General features: G+C 32.3%; 3 protein-coding genes across 4 annotated transcripts; 1 reads left to right on the top strand and 2 right to left on the bottom strand.

Annotated features, from left to right (window-relative positions):
- The first annotated feature begins 445 nt into the window (after positions 1–445).
- LOC130802759 (thaumatin-like protein) lies at positions 446–1,844 on the top strand. The gene is made up of 2 exons (XM_057666817.1): positions 446–621; positions 1,081–1,844. The coding sequence occupies exons 1-2, from the start codon at positions 570–572 to the stop codon at positions 1,764–1,766; spliced, it is 738 nt and encodes a 245-aa protein (XP_057522800.1). The 5' UTR covers positions 446–569; the 3' UTR covers positions 1,767–1,844.
- A 3,459-nt stretch (positions 1,845–5,303) lies between these two features.
- Positions 5,304–6,158, bottom strand: LOC130802427 (transcription factor PCL1-like). Its single transcript, XM_057666448.1, has one exon. It carries the CDS (start codon positions 6,156–6,158, stop codon positions 5,304–5,306), a length of 855 nt encoding a protein of 284 aa, XP_057522431.1.
- Positions 6,159–7,688: 1,530 nt separating this feature from the next.
- On the bottom strand, positions 7,689–15,676 carry LOC130802684 (pumilio homolog 2-like). Of its 2 annotated transcripts, none has more exons than XM_057666698.1 (9): positions 14,736–15,676; positions 12,210–13,663; positions 11,990–12,131; positions 11,773–11,880; positions 11,151–11,363; positions 10,936–11,046; positions 9,947–10,141; positions 8,714–8,888; positions 7,689–8,203 (listed from the first exon to the last, which is right to left on the bottom strand). In XM_057666698.1, the coding sequence occupies exons 1-9, from the start codon at positions 15,351–15,353 to the stop codon at positions 8,157–8,159; spliced, it is 3,063 nt and encodes a 1,020-aa protein (XP_057522681.1). In that variant the 5' UTR covers positions 15,354–15,676; the 3' UTR covers positions 7,689–8,156. The 2 variants fall into 2 exon arrangements, with proteins under 2 accessions (XP_057522681.1, XP_057522682.1); XM_057666699.1 differs by lacking the exon at positions 14,736–15,676 and adding an exon at positions 13,902–14,090.
- Positions 15,677–18,257: the final 2,581 nt, after the last annotated feature.

Genomic DNA, 18,257 nt, shown 5'->3' with positions numbered 1-18,257 from the left:
ATCATATAGTAACATAAATAAACATTCAAAAATAATATTAACATTTATAAATTGAAAATAATACTAATATAATACTTTATGTTACCTTTAAAATCGATTAACAAGAACAAGAATGATGGAATTTGGATACAATGAAGTAGGAAAATGATAGAGCAAAAATTTAAACTTCATGTTTAAAGTCCAACTTCATACTTGATAGAAAGTTGCCACGTCAAAAGAGTAGGACCGCATAGAGATTCTTTAACAAATTAGAATTTGTATGGCTCCAAGTCAATCTTTTTGTATAAATACACGAACATTCTTTCCTAACAAGGGATGTTATTCAATCTGATTAAAACTTTACAAATAATTTTTTTAATTAATAATAAATGTTTAACAAAATTTAATAAATAAAAAGAAAAAAGAAAAGGAGGGGAGTGAAGTGGTCAAGTTGAGGGAAGTTCATGGGATGAAACCGTTCCCTACAATTTCTAAACCGTTTTCCCCATTCCCTTTTAACTACCCTTTTTCCATTTTTTAACATCCACACTTTCAGAAAACTTTCACCAAGAGAAATCATAAATTCAACAATGTCAAATCCTCTGCTTCTCTTAATCGTTCCAATTCTCTTTTCCCTAACAGGTATTTCTTCTTGCACAATTTTTTTAGTCTAACGGGAGGGTTAGGTAAGAATTGAACTCAAGACCTTACCTTGGATATGTCGTACGTGCTCCTATTAAGACAGGAGCAGATCAATATCACATAATTCGCTAATCTTCTCACGAATTGCAAATCACAAAAAGTGAATTACTATCAGTTTTGCACTAATTTTGGGTCATTTTAAACGAATTGCGAATTCAAAAGGCGAATCCAGATCGGTGTTATATGATTCGCTAATCTTCTCGCAAATTGCAAATCACAAAAAGGCGAAGTATTTTGGGTCATTTTGAACGAATTGCGAATTCAAAAAACAAATTATGTGACTCTGGACTGGATTATCTTCTCTTGCACAGTTAACTTAATAGTTTATGTGTTTTCTATCTTATTCTAACTGAAAAACTAGGAGTACTTGTATAATGTTTTTAAATCCATTTTTGACAGGTGCAGTTCAACTGATGATAGTGAACAACTGCAACACCACCATATGGCCCGGAATACTTGCAGTTTCAGGCCAAAAAACACCTCTAGGAGGCGGTTTCCGCTTGCGATCCGGCCAACGACAACTCCTCCAAGTATCCCAATATTGGTCAGGCAGAATATGGGCAAGGCAAGGTTGTACATTTGATCAGAACACAAGCATCAGTACCTGCCAAACAGGCGACTGCAACGGTCTGCTCCACTGCCAAGGAACAGGCGGCACACCGCCTGCTACCTTGGTCGAACTGACCTTCGGTACCTCCCTATCTCCTACTCATTTTTACGATGTCAGCCTTGTCGATGGGTTCAACCTCCCTGTCTCGGTGATCCCATTAGTCGGTAAGGGGAAACGAGAACAATGTGGGGTGGCGGCGTGTGAGGCGGACTTGAATGTTTGGTGTCCTTCAGGGTTAGCTGTTAGAGCTCAAAAGATGGTTGTAGGGTGTAAGAGTCCTTGTTTGGCAAGTGGGTCTCCGAGGGATTGCTGCACCGGGGAGTTTTCGTGGGCGGAAAAGTGCCTGCCGACGGTGGTTGGAAGGTTGTTTAAGATGGTTTGTCCAAGGGCTTATAGTCATCCCTTTGATGAGAAAACAGGGCTTAAAACTTGCAAGGCTTCTAGATATGTAGTTTCTTTTTGTCCTTCTAATTGAACACTTATGGGATACTTTGAAATTTTATGTTGCTTTTTAGTGTCTTAGACTTGGATTAGATATCACTTTATTTTTTTTGGGGGGACAATTTATTTTTAGAAAGGAAAATTATGATTTTTTTATTTCAATTTTGTTTTGATATAGTAATTTGTTAAATTACTTTATTGCTTACATATATATATATATATATATATATATATATATATATATATATATATGAAATTGCAAATAATACAATTAGAGTGGTTTAAAATAGACCTGATAATCCGATATTTATCAATCTTGGAAGTTGAAAGTTGAAATAAACCCGACTTCAAAAATGAATTTAAAATAATGTAAAAATCCATGTGGACAAAAAATTCGATTTTAAACCAATTCAAAATACCTGATTCGAAATTAACCCAATAACCTAAAAGAACCCCTCTAAGTACAATCCTGTTTAAGCTGAAACACTTGCTTTTGTATTAATAGAGCTCCTAAACAGTTATTATGCACTTATTATATCCATTGATCTTTAGTTATCAAGGAAAATCCAAAATTATGACTTATTTTTAGTGAAGGGATTATGCCAATCTTATCTTCTAAAATAGATAAAATTCATCATTGATTATCCAGTGATGGATTGTCATATGTGAGTCTTTCTCTTCACATCTTTATTATCATATCATTGTTACACAGTTACACTATTTTTCTTTTTGGTAAGTTAGTTTTAAAAAGAATATGATGAAAAAAAATAAAAACAATAATTTATATACCTCAAATTTTATTGGGTTATTTAATTTGGTTCATCTAGTGGGACTTTACAATAATTTTATTATTATCTACAATACCTCCTTAGCTAAATGCATCATGATCCAAAGTAACAAGATTTTTGAATATTTTTTTGCTTTTGTTATATTTAAAACTAGAGCTTGAAGTCTTTAAACTAAAAAATTTAGCTACTTACCTATCAGAACACTAGTTTGGTGGGAATTTTATTTTTTTTAACTCTATTTTAGCAAATAATTTTTTATTCCTGATTAAATTAATTTACATTTTTTTCGTTCAAATTTGATACTCTATATCCAAAACATTCTCAATTTGTATTTGGTGATGTATCAAATTTAAAGGATATAGAAATATGATTTTAATACAGTTAAATATTAGTTTGAAATAATATTTAATGGAGATAATGAAACAAATAATTTTGTATGCAAGTGCAACTCTCTTTACCTCAATATAGTAAACTATGGATAAGTTTGGAATATCTACTTCTTTAATCTAAATTACTTCCTTACCACCCATGACCATGGGTGTACATATTAACTACTCCTTTTAAATTTTTTTTATTTAATAAATGACTGGTTAAGAGTAAAAAAAAAATAGGTGAGAGTCAAACTCATAATTTTATCTGAAAAAATATTACTAGTTCAGATTAAAACAGAACATAATTCACATCCACATAAGGATTAAGCCACATATAAATTCCAACTAAGATAAAACATATCTCTCATCCACATGAAGATTAAGCACACAGATAACAAAACTCCACAAACAAAAAAACAAGAGCAAGTAGATTTCAACATTTTTCAGTTGATTACCTTAATGCTGGTTAATGAATCCTACTTGAGGTGGGGTTTGGGGACAGATTAGAGGTGTAAATTATTTGGTGAAAAATCATAAGCAATTCGGTTTGATTACCATTTTATTCAGTTCAATTTGAAACGAAATTTAATTTTATTTTGATGTTCAATTTGGATTTTTATTTTTGGTTTTGTAGACCGAAAAATCGAAAACATCGAATTTTAAGTAGAATTCTAGGACTTATACAATGCACGTCTAAGAAATTAAGACCAAAAGAAGTCTTAAACAAAAATATAACTCAATTGTAGTTCCTTTCTTGTGAAGCCATGTATCACTATTACAATTACAATGCATTCTACAAGCATGGTGTGTCAAGTGTCCTACATATAATGTAAGTTTTAATGAAGTGTTTTATTTATAACAATCGGTGATAACATAAACTCCACAAATTTGTACTAATATTAATATATGAATACTAATCTAAACCACAAATTCATGCAAGATTAATTAATGTAACGTAAATATTTTTTTAACCCCTCCCTTCATATTTCCAAATGCAATACACTACAAAGTGAGAGCTTACTAGCGAAAGTGACAAGTTTGAGAAATGAAGTTAAGAGTAATAATTCATGCAATCTCTTATCTTATCTTATCTTATATATTATAAATTCTCAACAAAAAAGACATCAAATATACCCATAGTATGTAATATACCAACAAAACACACATGTAACAGCATTACATGGTACGATTGAAGATTTTTCAATTACTACTACTTTCAATTGTTATCAAGAACATACAAGTTCACCAATTTCAGTATACCATCATCATTATCATCATTATACTTAGTGTATCCCACTCGTAGGAACTATGATTAGGGTAAAGGGAGGGAAAGAAGGCGACAATTCATATCTATAAAGGAGAGTGCGGCAAAAGAATCCCTCAACAATTTCAGTATAATTTTCTAAGATTTAATTCTAGCATCTAATTTAAGAGAAAATATTTAATTATAATATCTTTTCAAGTATATCACTATGATAACATCATAAGCACTTTATGTATTGTGATTACATTTAGTATAAAATTGCTCATACTTAAGCCTTAATTGATAATAATAATAATAATAATAACGCATATCCAAGAAGTGGTAAAAGAATTCTAAATAAAAACTTTGCTAAATTTTGCATGTATGTTATAAACTCAAATAATCTGTAAAAAATAAAAGTGAACCCAACCTCATAAAGGATGGGTATAATCCTAGTAAAGTTCTGTTTGGCTTGATCTACAACTTATAACGCATATCCAAGAAGTGGTAAAAGAATTCTAAATAAAAATTTTGCTAAAATAAAAGTAAACCCAACCTCATAAAGGATGGGTATAATCCTAGTAAAGTTCTGTTTAGCTTGATCTACAACTTATATTGTTGTGTATGGGAATTATGAAACAATTAGGAGTTTTAGTTGGAATTTTAAGAGTAGTTCTTTCGTAGCCCATTTATATTATCATAAATTTCAAAAATAATGATGCAAACTATTTTCGATACAAATTAATTAATTCAATGTAAATTAATCAATTATGTGCATGTTGAATCAATTCAATTTAATATTTTCTTTCTTTTTTGAAAGATCGGTTCAATTTGAATTGGCATTTTATAAATTGGTGCGATAAAATTTGAATCATAAAAAATAAGATTCAGATTGAACTGAAAAAATCAAAATCGAATTCAATTTATTTTTATTTAGATTTGCATTAAATACAAACCAAATCCCGAACTTACGACCCTAGATTTCTTAGTGATAATGAAGAGATTGTTTCTGATTCACCATCGACAACAAAAAGGTTGTTGAGGGAGTAGCAATCAACAAATGATTTAAATAATGGTTCAAATCAGTTATTATAAAATCAATTAGAACACTTATTGCTTTATTATCCACATTAAATTCCTAATCTTAATCTCAAAACTGAACAAAACAATCAACCTCTTGGTTGATTCCTCTCCATGCTACATGCCCCAGATTCAAACCCATAATACCTAGGTGGAGGAGGAGGAAGAGTCATAGGCATAGGCATAGGCATAGGCATAGACATAGGCATAGATATAGACATAGACATAGACATAGACATAGGCATAGGCATAGACATAGACATAGACATAGGCATAGGCATAGGCATCTCCATATGTCCATAACCATGCCCATAACCATAAGGCCCCAAAGGAGGAACCATCAATGGCACCGAGCCGTACTGCACTGAATGCTGCTGTGACTGTCCATAACCATGGTCATGTGATGGGCATGGATGAACATTTGAATGTTCCATCCCCATGGATTTAATCTCTGGTGGGTCTTTCGAACAGCCTTCATCAGATTCCTTTTCTTTTTCCATTTTCTTCAAATAAGATCTATACTTCTGCAAATGACTAGCAACATTTTCTCTAGTTATTCCTTCCACATTCATATTCTGTAGTATTGTTTTAGGAACAGCTTTACTACTCCCCAAATGCTCAATTGATTGAACAAATCTTTTATGAAGTTCAATTGTCCAAGCCAATCTACGTTTCTTTGCAGCCCGTTTTTTCCCTTTATCATCCATATCTTCATCAAATGATAAATCAAAACTCCCAACTCTAAAATCATAAGGGTAATAAATTTGTTCATTTGGACAAACCGTCGAACAGCTAGCGCGCATTTCTTGATGTAGATCGAATACAGGAAGAAATTCTTCTTGGGTTATACCAAACGCTGAAGCTAATTCAGGAGAAATCAAAGATTGTGATAATGGAGTTAGATCATCAGGAGATATTAAACCAATTTGAGATTGATCTTCCATTATTGGGTTTAAATGATTGAAAAAAACAAAGGGTATGAAATTTCTGATTCAAAATCTTTAAAAATTGAAAGATTATTGTAATTTGAATAACAAATTACGAATTTTAATCAAAGAAATTAAGAATATGAGAGATTAATTGAGATGAAAAAGAATAAGATGAGAGTATAATTTATATCTTGGGTTTTGGCCCCACGCCGTAATCTTACAAGATTCGGCGTAAACCCTGATTTGGTGTATCCAACCAAATTACCCGATTATATTTTTTTACGGAAATAAATATGGTAAAAATGTATGACTAAAAGAGGAGAAAAACTAAATATAGAAATGAAAATTAGAGTAAAAGTACACTTTACAATTAAAAATAAAAATTGAACAAATTTTGTAAAATAAAAAATGTAGAAATTTAAGGATAAAGGTTTTAGATCTGAAAAGAGTATTATTCTTAGTTGCTAATTATCATCACATATATGATTCCATTTTAGAAACTAATAATAGTAAATTGAGTAATTTAAGTGTGTTAATTTTATAATTACGTTATGTAGTACTTTTTTATCCTTTGTAATAGGGTTTTAATCTAAACAAAAAAAAAATAGGAATCAAACTCTAAGAAATACAGTAATATAATATCAATAGTTTCCTCTTTCACTTTTTCTTGAAAAAATAAAATCAGCACATCTTGATTCTCCATATTACTAGAATGAACAAAAATGGCAAGAATCGAAAAGGAAATAAAATAGAGAAGGAAAGAAGAGAAAGTTAATAATGGAAGTCAAAAAAAAAAGAAAAATGGAAAAAACGAGAGAAAAAAAGTGAGCGTGTTACACACGCAAAATCGACCGCCCAAATTGACGGTCTCATAATTAAACTGTCTCGACTAAGTTTTTGTGATAAAATAAAAGATTGTAAAACATTTTGACTTCTTCACCGTCCTTTTACTTGATGGGTGAGATAAGGTGTCTATCTCTATAAGAATATTTAACCTAATAACGAGAAAGTTAAGGAAAACAATGAGATGATTTTTTTTTTATTGTTTTGTTTTTCAGAATGACTTTTCTTATAGGTCAAACTCAAAAGTTACCCTAGTGCAATTCAAGCAAACATCTCTTATAACTGAAATTATTTATGATTAATTAAAAATTTAAACTCATAAAAAATTAAAAAAAAATTAGATTATTCTTTGCAATTTTTTCTTTCTCCATAATTTAAGCAACAAATATAAAAGAAGAAAAATTTCCTTTGCATTTTGCACTAAACAAGAGTCCCCATTGTTGGGGAGAAAGGAAAAAAAAAAAAAAAAAGTCATCATTCTTTCTTCTCCTCCTTCTCCATCCTTTCTCTCCTTCTTGCTTCATTTTTACTTGTCTAATTAGTCTTAAGGTAGTAACAATACGAAATTAAGAAAATACATAAGATCATCAACCATTGAGGGAGAAGATGATTCATATTTCGTAATTTAAAAGATCATTAGGTAGTAACATTAACTCATTAAGAGCATAATAAATATATAAAAATCAAGCAAAAAAAATCATATATGAGAAAATTGTTCCTTTCAAAGAAGAAATTATCAATTCGATACAAGTAAAAAGAAAAACTTATAGCCTCAACTCTAACATGGGAGCTCTCTTCTCTCGTCTCTCTTATCTTCTGCGTCTAGCGACATTCTGTACATTCAAAAGTCGAAAATTTACTACCTTAATAGCCTTCTCTATACACCCTCGAAACTTGTACAGTAAAGTTTTTTAGTCTCCTCGGCAAGGGGAGGGGGCGTCGGGTATCTTATATCATTTGAGCCTCAAACTAACCTGGTTCTCTAGGTATAAATCCTCAGTAAACGAAAGAACGCTACAATATACAGGTTTATACGTACAAAAGCAAACTTTTATTTCCCATTTTGCTGTCGGTCCAAATTAACTCCATAGACGGGAGAACAACCAAAACTAAGGGTAGAGAGAGCACTTTCATACTAGCCTTGGTTAGCTGTATAACCACCTTTTTCTTCTATGCCGTTGGAGCAGGATAGGGAGTCTGCAAACTGATTCTTCTCTCTATAAAGGGAACAAAAACACAATTAGCAATGAGATTAGTTCGTTCTTTTCATATGAAATTCACTCATCTGAACTTGCGAGAACATTTTAAAAATTTTATCGGGGCAAGGATGGAGAATCCCAGGCAAGTGGAAAGAAAATTGATACTTCATCTAGGTGGTGAGAATAGAACCCATGTCAGACTCACGAGGGTGAAAGGAAAAGCGTCCAATCACTACTCACTAGCTCAACCCATGATTCTCGGTCAATTTGAACTAAAGAAAACTTGTTGCAGTTGTAGAATTAAATTGGGTAACTCTTTGATTGAGCTATTTTGAACTTATTGAAACGGATATCGATTATGGTGAGTTTTAATTTGAATGATAATACACGATATGTCATGAATCAATGAAAGGTGATTTACTTAGATACGCGAATTTCAAGCATACCTTCAACTTGAATGATAATTATGATTCACTAATGTACATCATAAAAAGCATTAATTATGTAGAGAATAAGCAAAAAAATTACCTCCAGTTGCAACAAGTTTTTCGACACGAGCAACAATATGCTTTCCATATGTATACTTCTTCAATGCATTCAGATGATTCTTTATTCGCGAGAGAATCACTTCAAGTTGCTGGTCATCACAAGTCTCCAGCATTTTTTGTACAACATAGTTTGCAAACTGGTCTTTCATCATTACCTGAACAAAAGAAAACATCACACAAAACATTAAGTCCAGTTTTGAGCAACTATAACAAATATGAGAAACATAAGCAGAAATAGTATAATTTTTGTATGAAGATCGCTTGATGGTTATGTTTGTTCTACTTCAATCATCCCATTTTCTTCACAAAATTCAATCTGATGCATTACCATTTATGATCATAAGTTCTATTATCATGGAAATGACATGAGCATTTCATAAAAATTTACCCTACGAATCAGTTTCATTACCACCTTTTAGTACCGACATCCAAGCGGACCGTCATGGTATTTAAGGAAAACAAACAATTTTTGATAAAAAAATATTTTAATAAAAATAAAAAGTAAACTTACGGCTCGTTTGGTAGGTAGTAATAAACAATGGTAATGGGAATGAAAAACTAGTGTAATTTTAGTTGGGCTACCTTGATGGCCATGCTTGTCCAACTCCAATCATCTCATTTTCGTCATAAAAGCCATTCCAATGCATTATCATTGGGAGAGGTGGTATTAGGTGGTAATGGAATTTTGTAAACAAAAACTTTTTTGTGATCAACGTTTCATTACCATGGAAATGATAAGGAACTTTTAATGAAATATTACACTATAAATCATTCCCATTACCACCATTTAGTACCACTAACCAAACGGGTCGTTAAGGGACAAGATGTCCCATCCATGAAACCAGTAACAAAATAGCCCCCAATTCACTTCGATAAAGATCTCCAAGAGAAACATTATTTAAAATCCAAAACCTTTCATCCATAAAGATGCTAGAAAAATAATTTTCTCCCACATAATTTCTACAGGCAAAAATTGGTCCCTAAAAATACGAGGATTTCGTTCTAACCACACTAAGTGATATCCTAAAAAAATTGCATTCAATATTTCAATCAGAGGATTGATATAGACAGAACACAAAAACACAAAAAGCTCTTTGAAATGAGGAACATTTTATGCTCAATATTAGTCGAGAAAACATAAAGGGGATGGAAGGACTAATAATTCAACATGTTAGAAATCACAAAAAGGTACGCAAACTGAAGTAGGACAAACCTGAAGCGGCTCATTATCATCGGTAGCTCCAAGAATTTCATTCACCATATTACGACGCTCAGTTTCATCCCCAAATGCGAGACATTTTTCTATCACATTTGAAGCAAACTTTTGTTGACTCATTTGAACAATCTTGCCAGTCAACTTGGTTATGATAGCAGAGCGTTCATGTGGCTTTCCATGCTCCAGTACATGCTGTAAAATATATATCGAAAAAGGTCAAAAGTAGTGTAGCAAAGACAACCGCTATCAAAGCGGCATTGCATGAATAAACCATTCATGTATCAAAGGAAAATAACATTCAAAATTGTATATTTGTAAACAATCCAATAACAGCCAAGAAAAGTAATTTGCATCCAAATTGATAACTACACATCTACGAATTTTCCATGCAAATTATTGGAACAATTGATAGCTCTCCAGCAAATGGAGAGATTTGGCCGACCCACGAGGCCATCGACATAAAGCTTTTGAAGAGATAATCTAACCAAAAAAAGAGGGTTAGCAAATCAATTGGCCTTGAAAAACCAAAATGAACTTCCTCCATAAACTTTAAAATGCACAATTCTGTACTTCTACTATATGTGAACTTGTGTCGTTCACTCATTTTGGAAGAAGTTCAGATTGGAATAGCTCAAAATTCCAACAGGTTTATTTCAGTGTACCCAAAGTGGATGGTGCACCATGCACAACACATTAGTACAAAATCAAAATGTGAAACAAATCTACACGTTCAGTATATAACTATAATTCTGCAACTATGCTAATTTTTATAATATTAAAAATAGTTCACACCCAAGAAAATAAACCAGTTCAGACATACATAGTCCCACAAATCCACCTAAAAAATTATGAAGCCTTTAATAAGTATCCACATTATTAGCCCAGGAATCACAAATTCACAACTGAGCAATGATTAATTTTCCCTGCAGTAATTCAGAAATGATATTCATGTTTAAGAGTGAAAAAATGAATAACACACAACAGACCTGGACAACATAATTTCCATATTGGTCCTGAGCCAACATGCAGACACATTGCATAATCTCATCCATCACAATGCGCTGGGTTATTGGATCATGGCAGTGTTCCAAAACTCTCTGTAACGCAAAAACAAATAATTGAGATTGATATTTATCTCAACTCAACGTTACAGAAGTAACATTTGAATTAACAAAATGTCGCTTCAGAAAAATTAGTAAACCTGGATAACACGACACCCATATGGATGGGTTGACAATGTCAAAACTTGGTCATAAAAAGTTGATATAATGAACTGGATAGAATCTTCAGGTATGCACTCGATGCATTTCTGGATGACATGATTCCCATTTTGGTCACGTACACAGCGCATCACATGACCATCTAGTTCCACAACCATCTTTTTCTGCTGATCTAAAGCAACAACTTCAATGGCCTGAAATGTGATAAAGATGGAAAATTAAAACCACATAGCTGGCACAAATTTTGATAAAAGAAGCTCCTCATGCTTTCATATTTCTTTTATAGAGCAATGTCAAAGGATTGTTCTAAGCAATCTCATGAATTGACTTGATTCAAGTAGCCAACCCGACCTATTAGGAGCAAAGCTTTGGCATTGTTTTGTTTTTATCAAAGAAAGTAACTGCAGATAATGGATTTTCTGAACAGCATAGTAAAACTGGCACTGCCCTCCTCAAAGTATAAATGCAAATATCACTAACAAACATTTAAACAGGGCAAACTTGTCTGCAGACCCAAAGAGAACAAAAATAGCAATAAAATTTAGGCATATATACACTACAAAATATTTTGGAGATATCAAAAAATTATGTTTTGAGTTGTACCTTCTGAATTACTCTACAGCCATACATTTGAAGGCTCAGTGTTAGAACATGACCAGAGAGTTTATCAGCCAGCTCCCTAATTTCGGAAGCAGTTCCATGCTCAAAAAACTGCAAAGCAAAAGAAAATCATTCAAACATTAACCATACAGAACTACAGGATCTCCAGGCCTAGACTGCCTAGAGGTAATTCAATTTGAAATACAATGATCAATATTACCTTTTGAATCACATAGTTGCCGAAGACATCTGTCATCAGTGACAATGCTTGGGGAATAATTTCATGGAAAACCATGTTCTTCTCTTCTGTTGAAGCTGTTTCAAGTTTCTGCTGGATGAAGCGACTCCCAAACTGATCCATACTGTCAAAATCAGCAAACAAGTTAAAACATTTGAAGAAAGCATGATTCAGATATTCATTTCAAAAATAAAATACTTACCTAAATTCATCAACATGACCAGCAATTTCTGAAAGCTCAAAACTTCTAGTCTTGTTACTCTTAAATTCATTAAGCAGAGAAGATCCAAAACTATTCTCCATAAAGCCATCGGCTTCTGATCGCCAGTTTCCCATTAGACCAGCTGCCAAATTTCTCATCCCAGAAGGCAACCCCATATTCCTTTCCCCTTGTCTCAAAGGACTCCCAGGGCTAATAGGAGAGTTAGGAAGGAGTGAGCTTGCGAAATGATTTCCACCAAACCCTGTGCCAATCCCAAAACCAGGGTTTCCATAATAACCATGATTCAGTCCAGCGGATTTACCAAGGTACAGTCGATCTGATTTTTGTGGTGGCAGCAACGTTCCCGTATAAGCTTTCTGAAGTGCTAAAAAATTAATGTAAGAGTTGCTCCCATTAAGGAAAGGGTCATTCAGAGCTGCCAATTGGGCAGCAGAATAGTCATTTGATGTTAAGTACGGCAGATATAAGGGGTCCAGCTGAGACTGACTTCCCCCCCTACCGAGATTTTGAAGCTCTGCTGCAGCAGCCATCAAGTTTGCTCGCGAAGATACACTCCCTCCCAGTCTCCTAGAATCCAAGCCACCCACACCAATAGCAGAAGCAGCAGCATTTTCAAATAATGGTGGCATTGCCCCACTGCCAAGCTGACCTGCCATCATTGAAGCCAAAGCAGGATTGATATTGTGTCCACTCAGGCTGTAGTTTGGAATAGCTGAGCTAGGGCTTCCAACAATGTGAAAGTTAGAGGGTGAATTAGGTGCACCATGCTTGTGTTGGTCAAAGCCATCGGACCTCAAGTAGTAATTTGGATCCATTCCAACACTACCGCCTTTTCCTTTGATGGGATATGACCCTTTAGTAGAATGTGATACAGACTGCTGCAGAAATGGAGCAAAGTCAGCAGAATTCAAGTGTTGGGTCTGTTTGACATGGTTATGGTTGCCATGTAAATTGAAAAGGTTCCGGTGTCCACTGACACCATGCTGAAACTGAGGCCTCATTTGCCTTTCTTCATCCATCTGTGGATCGGAAGATAGACTCATGCCTGACAAAGCAGCTACAAGATCAGCAGCACCAGGGCCGTTCATGGTGGCATGAAGAGAATTGGGACTGTGAACACTTCTTTTGTCCATAGAGTTAACCCTAACTTCACCAGCTGTTGGGATGCGAGGGCTAGGAGCTTTAGCTATGAGCTGAGGATCGGGGGTAGTGCTCCTTGACAAAGACGCACCCAAAACAGAAGCATAACTAAGAGACGCAGAATCATCAGCATTGTGATTTACTGAAAGGCCTTGCAGATTTCTACCACGTGAAGCTTCGGTTGAGAAGAGGGGAGCCATCTGAGCCTCTGAACTTATGGTCTCATCAAATGCATTGCGGCTAGCTGGACGAGAAGGAATCCTCGCAGTAGAGCTAGAACTATTCAAGTCATTCTGTTTAGAAACCCATATTTACGTAAGAATGAGACTTCAACAAATTCAAACAAAGCACATGACTTGAAACACAAACTGTCAAGAAGCAATGAAACCAACAAATAGTTGAATGACAAATTCAACCAAGGAATAGTCAATCAAGACTAAAATATTCCGGCTGAAACCATACCCAGATCATCCGATGTTATCAACTAGCTTAGAGCAAAGAGAACTTATATGATAACAAGAAGAATCTGACCTTCATTGCTAGGGATACAGATCAATCAATTTTTAGCATCCAATAAAACAGCACAATGAAACCTTTCATATAGCATATGTTGATTTGTCTTAAGGAGCTCCATTTTCCCAGCACTTATAAGGGTAAAACAAATAAACATCACAAGAACCAGTTACTCCCTCCTATTCACTTCATAAGTTCCATTTGCTTCTGCACGCTTGCAATGCACTAATTCAATCATCAGTATCTCTAAATGCGTATAATTAAAAACTATAAAAGAATATTAAAAAGATATTAAGATAAACCAAACAAGATTCTACTTCACTATATTTTAACTTATATATATTGATATTAACAAAACTCAGACCACTTAACCTAAAATTCCGACTACGAAAAGTGTTAATTTGATACTTTGATGGCTATAATTCGCAAAAAATAAACATTGAGCTTCAATTCGCTAAAGTGCTAAACTTTAGTTGTAATTCGCAATTATTCTTAAAATAAAAATAAAAACTAAGAGTGACTGGAAAGAGTGCAAAATATCAAACACACAACAGAATATTACCAGTTTACAAAAAGGAGGCCCCATTCAGAATTCAGATATCTGGAATAATCTCTTCTGAAATAGTTCAAAAAATAACTAAAGTATACAGGTACGAGTATCTTCAATTTCAAACTATAAAATTGTCAACAATCACGCTCAAAACACTCAAAACACAACCCAGAACACTTTGTGTTGGTTATATATAAGAACAAATTCTACCATTACACAAGCATAAACGTAAACAATAGTACAAAACTAAAACATCAAAATCACAATCATTAAAACATCAAAAAAAAAATCAAATATGTTACCTGAATAATTTCAGCAAAACTCTTCTGCCTTCTCCCCATTCCTAACCCAGGCAATCCAACACCATTCCACTCATTTTGTCCATTATTTCCTTCCTCTTGTACGCCATTAAACCCAATTGAAAACAAAGAACTTCCAGTTCCACCATTATTATTATTATTATTATTATTATTACTTTCAACAATGTTACCACGAACATTACTCCCATTAAACTCTTCATGTTCATCCCTGTTATTACTACCCCCAGACACTTTCCTCCGATCACCAATCCCTCCCAGCCCAGGTTCAGGCCCACCACTCCACCTTTGAGAGAACCTCCAATCTTCCTTAGACAGCAATGGCGGTGGTAACCTAGGATTTAAATTAACATTCGAATAGTAGTAGTTAATGTAAGCTGGATCAGACCTATACTCATTTTCCGACACTTCACGTGAAACTCCACCGACGCCACCATTATCTTCGGAAAATGAAACTCCGATACTGTTACCTTCGATTGTTGGCGGCGCTGATGGACTTCGGAAAATGTCGAAACCCAATTCTCTCTCTTTTAACAACATATCTAAATCTTTTTCTCCATTATTGAACGATCGTTCTCCTTCTGATGCCATGCTCCTATACATCTCTGTTATTATTCCATTCACTCAAGAAACCACAAAAAACTTACGAAACTCAAGAAAACAAAAAAATTTATAACTTAGTAATTCGAATGAAGAAATACGAACTAAAACAACGAACAATTGGGGAAAAGTAAAAAAGATCAATAAATTCCAAGAATTAGGGTTTTATTGCCATTGATGATGTAAAAATGAAGAAAAGAAAAAGAGAGTGAAGAAGAGAGAGAAAGTTTAAGAGAGACAGAGAGTGATAAGCATAAGAAAAGGAGAGATGTGAGACGTTAGATAAAAGACGATGAGCGGTGGAGATTAAATCTAGTCTACAGACATTGCCGGGGTAAGTTTCCTATAGTTTAGGGTTTTTAATTTGTTTATAAAAGAATTGATAATTAATTTTGCAATTTTTTTGGGGATTGTTTTTGAAAGTTAACCTATCATTAATCATTAAATAATTAAACAATGATAAATGTTTATTGTTCTCTCCATCCTCATTAAATTACAACATACGTAAATACCAATATATTAAAAAATTACTATTAATAGCAAACTCAAAGGAATAAAAAAAAGTATGTACTCTATAGAATAGAAGTATTACTTACTTTTTTAGTTTCTATTTTGAGGTGTTTCATGTATTGCTATTTATAGTAAGTTTTCTTTGATATAGAGTTAAAGTAGTGATGAATCACGATCTTGTAGGATTTTTATGGAGTGACCAATTCGATATAAAATTTCAAATAAATTTTAGAAGTTTGACCAGAACTTGAATCAGTCATAAAGAAAATCCGTTTTAAAGTAGAAATTGCTAAAAATTTAAATCTTATGCGAAATATAAACCACACAAAAAGAAAAAATAAACAACATTTAATCACTTAGAATTTGTTCACTTGAATTGAAATATGTGAATTAAATTTCTTTGTACCAAATTAACCATAAAAATAATTAATATCAAATTGAATTTCATTATAATCTTTTAAACTTAGCTACACATACTAAATAAATTTTAGGAGTTCGATCCTAACCTAAATCAGTCATAAAAAAGATCCACTTTTAAGTAGAAGTTGCTAAAAATTTGAAACTTATGAGAATTTTATGCGAAATATAAACCACACTAAAAGAAAAATAAACTAGACTTAATCACTTAGAATTTGTTCACTTTAATTGAAATACGCGAATTAAATCTTTGTACCAAATTAACCATAAAAATAATTAATATCAAATTGAATTTCTTTACAATCTTTTGAACTTATTTACACATACTAAATGAATTTTAGGAGTTCTATCCTAACCTGAACCAGTCATAAAAAAAATTTGTTCTTAAATAGAAGTTCCTAAAAATTTAAATCTCATGCGAATTTTATGTGAAAATAAATCGTACAAAAAAAGGATTAAACTAAACATATCACTTAGAATTTGTTCACTTGAATTAAAAATATGTGAATTAAATCTCTGTATACCAAATTAACCATAAATATAATTAAAATTGAATTGAATTTCTTTACAATTTTTCGAACTTATCTCTTAACACATACTAAATTTATAAGTATACTAAAAAAAAATAGAGATTGACTTACTTTTATTAACATTAAAATCAAATCGAATTAAATTTAGGATCTTGCTAACAAGCATTCGTAAGAACCAATAAGGATATAAATCAATTTTAATTATTAAATTAAATTATATTTTAAACTTAAAATTATTTAATTATATTATTTAATTTAAACATAAAATTTGAAAATTTTCACAAAATCGCTTGTCAAAATATGTATTATTTTTTCTCAATTTACAATGTTACAAAATTTATTATTGTGACTAAAGAACTTTTTTTATATTAAATTAAAGTTGGAAAAATCATACATAATGTTTAAAGTTATGTGTCATTATTTTGTTCAACAAGCAAGAGATCATTTTACGGTGAAACATACAAGTGTAGTTTAATATACCCAATTTTGATATTTATAGAAAAATTACAATACACGATCACTAAATAGATTAATTTAAGGTCATAATTGATAACATCAAAATTAAAATTGATGTCTTTAAAAGTTACAACTATTTATTTATAATTAGTTACTTGATGGTCAAAATTAATCACTTTAAAATTATATATCTTTAAGATTATAATGAAGCCATGTAAGATTAAACTCCTTGTAATTGATCACTATACATGTAATGACTTAAAATTTAGCACTACAAGCATTAATGATCATTTTAAGATTGTAATTGACCATTTTTAAACTTATTAGTTATCATGTTAAAGTTGTCCGCTCTAATGTTAAAGTTGATCACTTCATCAACTTATTAGTTTTTAACTTATCACTTTATGGTCAAAATGGACCACTTTAAGGTTAAAATTGATCACCTTAAAAAGGTCAAAAACAATTCATTTAAGGTTATATACTTGAAATCGATCACTTAAGGTTAGAATTGATCATTTTTAGGTTAAAATTAATCACTTTAACATATTATAATTGATTAATTTATGGTATATACTTCAAGTCGAAATTGATCACTTTAAGATTAAAATCGATTAACTTTAGGTCAAAAATTGATCACAACCAAGCGATAGAAAACAATTAAAAAACCACCAAATTAAAAATGAGTCGGTCCATATGTATTTGGTCTCATTATAAGACAATATTTGAAAATTTGAAAAAAATGAGATTATTTATCTACTTAATTCCAAATATAAGATTGGGGAAAACTTATGTCCCAAAATAAGCTTCCGTACATCCAATCCTAGCTTCGGGTAGAGTCGCTGTTAGTAACAGCGAAAGTGAAAAAAAAAAAAAATTAAAAGCCCAAAGTCGCTGTTAGTAACAGCGACCTAAAAAAAAAAATTAAAAGCCCAAAGTCGCTGTTACTAACAGCAAATAAAAAAATTTTTTTTTTTTTTTTTAATTTAAGTCGTTG

Source organism: Amaranthus tricolor, chromosome 16 (assembly GCF_026212465.1).
Source record: "Amaranthus tricolor cultivar Red isolate AtriRed21 chromosome 16, ASM2621246v1, whole genome shotgun sequence".
Classification (NCBI taxonomy): Eukaryota; Viridiplantae; Streptophyta; class Magnoliopsida; order Caryophyllales; family Amaranthaceae; genus Amaranthus; species Amaranthus tricolor.
The sequence above is the reverse complement of the archived record's forward strand: the minus strand, read 5'-3'. Positions and strand labels throughout refer to the sequence as shown.

Bases quoted from the DNA above. Each gene is read 5' to 3' on its own strand.
- LOC130802759 (XM_057666817.1), top strand. From the start codon at position 570: ATGTCAAATCCTCTGCTTCTCTTAATCGTTCCAATTCTCTTTTCCCTA. The intron at 622-1,080 runs GTATTTCTTCTT...CATTTTTGACAG, and splicing joins AATTCTCTTTTCCCTAACAG to GTGCAGTTCAACTGATGATA.
- LOC130802427 (XM_057666448.1), bottom strand. From the start codon at position 6,158: ATGGAAGATCAATCTCAAATTGGTTTAATATCTCCTGATGATCTAACT.
- LOC130802684 (XM_057666698.1), bottom strand. From the start codon at position 15,353: ATGTATAGGAGCATGGCATCAGAAGGAGAACGATCGTTCAATAATGGA. The intron at 12,132-12,209 runs GTAAGTATTTTA...TGATTTTGACAG, and splicing joins GGTCATGTTGATGAATTTAG to TATGGATCAGTTTGGGAGTC. The intron at 8,204-8,713 runs GTAATTTTTTTG...TTCCCTTTATAG, and splicing joins AAAACTTGTTGCAACTGGAG to AGAGAAGAATCAGTTTGCAG.